Here is a 3,816-nt window from a genome sequence, read left to right on the forward strand (position 1 = left end):
ACACAGTAACTAGGACAACTGAAAACACTGCCACAACCATTTCCAAGGAAGTGATAAAACCAAACCGGTTGCCTAGAGAAAGGCCCACTGTGGCTGAGAACCACCTAAAGAAGAAAAGTAAGAAACCACTCTCACAACTGGTCTCTGAGTCACCCACCCACCTGCAACCTCAAGAGGGCTTGGTGGACTTCGGGTGGAGGACCTGGGGTGGCCCCTCCTTGAGTGTCCACGTAAGGCAAACGGGACACATATGAGGAGCTGTATTGTGAGTGGTGTGGCCTCGTCCTCCTGCCCTGCTTCCTGACACTTCATCGCACAGGTCAGTTCGTCCTGATGAAGCTTTCCCCACAATTTCATTTTAATGCATACCCTATTAAGAAATGTGGTCGTTGTTGTTAGTTGCCATTGAGTTAGCCCTCAACTCATGGGGGCCCCATGTACAGTAGAACAAAACACTGCCCGATCCTGCACCATCCCCATGATCTCTTGTAGATTGGACCATTGAGATCCATAGGCTTTTCGTTGGCTGATATTTGAAGGTAGATCTCCAGGACTTTCTTCCTAGTGCATCTTAGTCTGGATGCTCTGTTGAAACCTCAACATCATAGCAACTGTAGCAACACGCAAGCCTTCACTGACAGGTAGGTAGTGTCTGCACATGAGGTGCGCTGGCCGGGAATCAAACCCGGGTCTCCCACGTGGACAGTGAAAGCTCTGTCACTGGACCACCAATGCCTTCATTAAAAAATGTTAGCAGGTGCCAACATCTGCATGGGAATTGCTGTCACAGCTTTCTCATGGCACAGCTAGTTGAGTAGGGTAAAAATTACAGAAATAAGTCCTAGATGAGGGAGAGAGACCTGGAGAAAAGTCCCACTTTCCAATTCTCAGCTCCAAAACCATTTCTGCAGCGGGATGAATATCTTGATCCAATTGTTGAGACATTCACCTTACTGTGTGGGCCATGTTGAACAAAGAGATCTTCGGTAAAATAGGCTGGCAACTCTTTGCAGGAAGGTTATTTTATGAATTCGAGGTGGACAGGTTTAGGTGTTGAAAGCATGACCCCAGGGGAGCTTGGAAAATGATGAATTGGAATGGAGAGGGCTAAGCAAAGTTTTCTTCATCCTGTGGAATGTTTACTTTCTTTAAAATCTGGGGCCAGCATTTAAAAATTGTGAAATTTCTTACAAAACCCAGTTTCTGGAAGCTCTTGAAAACTCGGAAGGTCTAGCAAAGCCAGTCTGGTGTTTCTGCCTGGAGGCGGTTGGCTAGGATGAATGTGGCTGGTTTGGAGGAGCCCTGCATGTTATCTGCTGGCCCTTGGTGTTAGTTAAGTCTACAAATCCCCCTGCCAAACCTGGGGCATGGCAGGATTAATTGGATTCAAAACCCAGGCAAATCTGGAGTTGCTCATAAAAGAATCACATACTGGGAGCAGGGAACAGGTATGAGTTATGGAAGCAACATCAGGTATAGGTCCAGAAAGACGGGGCTAGTGTTGATACTTAAGTAGTTGACCAATAACTGAGTGACAGTGTTCTTGTGGTCACAGCTGGTCCCCAATACGGCATTGAGACAGAGGGAATTAGAACTACCACTTACTGAGCCCTTTTTGTGTGCCAGGTACTGAGGGTTTCATGTCTAGCATCTCATTTAAGCCTCACACCTAACTTCACCTGATCAGGTTTCAGGAAAAGAAAAAAATCAGGCTAAAGGATGCTTAGAAAACAATAAAACCAAATCTGTTGCCATCAAGTTGATTCTGACTCATGGAACCCCATGTGTGCCAGAGTAGACCTGCTTTGTAGGGTTCTTATGGTTGTGACCTTTCAGAAGCAGATTACCGGGCCTTTCTTCCAAGGGACCTCTAAGTGAGTTTGAAACACCAACTTTTCACTTAGTAGCTGAGTGCTTAACTGTTTGCACCACTCAGGGACTCCTAAAGGATTCTAGATGCAGATATTTTTGACTGTGCTGGGGTGACCGGTGTAAGCTGTGTTCCTTGATTCCTCCCTAGATATCACATGCAGCCCGACCATAAGTTCCGAGGGCCGATAACGGACTGCCTTGTGGCCACAATCCACTTCTTGAAATCTCTGAATGCATACGGGGTGGGCCCAGCCCGGGTTGTGGTCTGTGGTGGCAGTGTGGGAGGGGGACTAGCAGCTCTGGCTTGTCTGTAACTCAGGAGCAGAAAGGATCTCCCCAGGCTCTGTGCTCAGATTCTGGTCCAGGCTGCTCTGCAAGCCCTGGACTCCCAACTCCCTTCCTATCAGCAGAACAAGAACGTGCCCTGGCTCGATTGGCGCTTTGTCTTCTACTGATGGAGTTACTCCTGGATATCAGCCCCTCCTGGGAAATCATGGTCTTGAAAGGCACCCATTTGCCTACGGAAGTCTGGGAAAAGTATAGAAAGTGGTTGGGCCCAGAAAACATCCCAGAGAGGTTTAAGCAGCGAGGTTACTGGCCGATGCCCTGCGCTCCCCTGAATGAGGATGCCTACTTGGAATCAAGCCTAACTTTGGATGTGATGATCTCACGCCTGTTTGCAGAAGATGGTGTCGTAGCTCAGGTCCCGGAGGCTTTCATGGTGGCCTGTGAGTATGATCTTCTCCGGGAAGACTCACTGTTGTGCAAGAAGAGGCTGGAGGACCTGGGCAAGCCTGTGATCTGGCACCACATGGAAGACAGATGTCACGGAGTGCTCAACAGCATTGATATGGAATGCTTGTGCTTCCCCTGCTCCATAAGAATTCTGAATGTGATGGTCAGTTTTATAAAGGGCTTGTGACTACCTTTCTTTCCTGCTGCAGCCACAAGGAGTGTGCATCCCACCATCACCACTGGGCTCTGTATTGCTAAGTTGGGCTAGGGAGAATGTGGAGGTTGCCACCACCTTCTTGCTCCAGATTCTAGAATCATACAATGCACGCTTCTGATGTCTGAAGGGAGAACAGGAGAGGGAACAGGTTTCGGGGGGAGAGCTCTCTGTCCATGCTCACTGTTGGGAAATTTTGAGCTGCCCATCTTTGATGGCCACTTCTGAGCATGAATCAGTGTGTAAGGGTTACTCATAGCATCCCTGAGGTAGAGTTCAGTTTGAACACAAACGGAGCTGCAGGCTTTACCTCACTTTGATCCAGCCTGTGTGCACCAGGAGTGCCCTGGTTGGCTGAACCTAGGAATAACACAGGAGCATTGGTGTAATCTCACAGGGTTTTCTGATCTGGCTCACAAGGTGGAGTTCTGATGTTCTAGAATGGTGGGTGGTGATGGTGGTGGAGAAACTGGGTTCAACCTCCTCCTCTGGGTGAATGGTGACACTTCTCCTACTGATTTCCAGCCCCTGGGCTCAGAGCCTTGGCTGCCTGGACTGGAAGGGTTAAGTCAGTATGGATAGATTTTTCGTGGTAGTTGACACCTAGTGGCAAATGAAGACAACCTGGATCTGCCTCCTTGAGGAAGCTCTGAAGCTCCTGGGGTCAAAACCAGGCTTCCAATCAAAGGCCTGAACGCAACATTGTGGGAATTAGAGGGAAGAGTTGGGAGGGAAACTGAGTCCTGAGTCAGAGCTCTAACAAATGACAAGTGGGGCCAAACTCAATCAAGCCTGCAGTAGGGAATCACGAAAGGGGCAAAGAGACATAAGATGTATTAATGAGAGCTATTTCTGTTTAAGACATAGAACCAACTCAAATTAGCCTAAATTAGAGAGTTTTTTTAGAGAGTGAATGCATTGGCTTATGTAATTATGAATTCCAAGGATAAATCCAGGAACTCAAACAGTGCCACCAGCTGCCTTCTTTCTTTCTC

At 48.1% G+C, this 3,816-nt stretch overlaps 1 protein-coding gene across 1 annotated transcript; it reads left to right on the forward strand.

The window, feature by feature from the left end:
- The first annotated feature begins 351 nt into the window (after positions 1-351).
- On the forward strand, positions 352-3,661 carry AADACL3 (arylacetamide deacetylase like 3). The gene is given in 2 exon segments (XM_049877969.1): positions 352-2,334; positions 2,337-3,661. Coding segments are annotated over 2 exon segments (765 nt in total). The 5' UTR covers positions 352-2,027; the 3' UTR covers positions 2,795-3,661.
- The last annotated feature ends 155 nt before the right edge of the window (positions 3,662-3,816 follow it).

Source organism: Elephas maximus, chromosome 3 (genome assembly GCF_024166365.1).
Source record: "Elephas maximus indicus isolate mEleMax1 chromosome 3, mEleMax1 primary haplotype, whole genome shotgun sequence".
NCBI classification, from domain to species: domain Eukaryota; kingdom Metazoa; phylum Chordata; class Mammalia; order Proboscidea; family Elephantidae; genus Elephas; species Elephas maximus.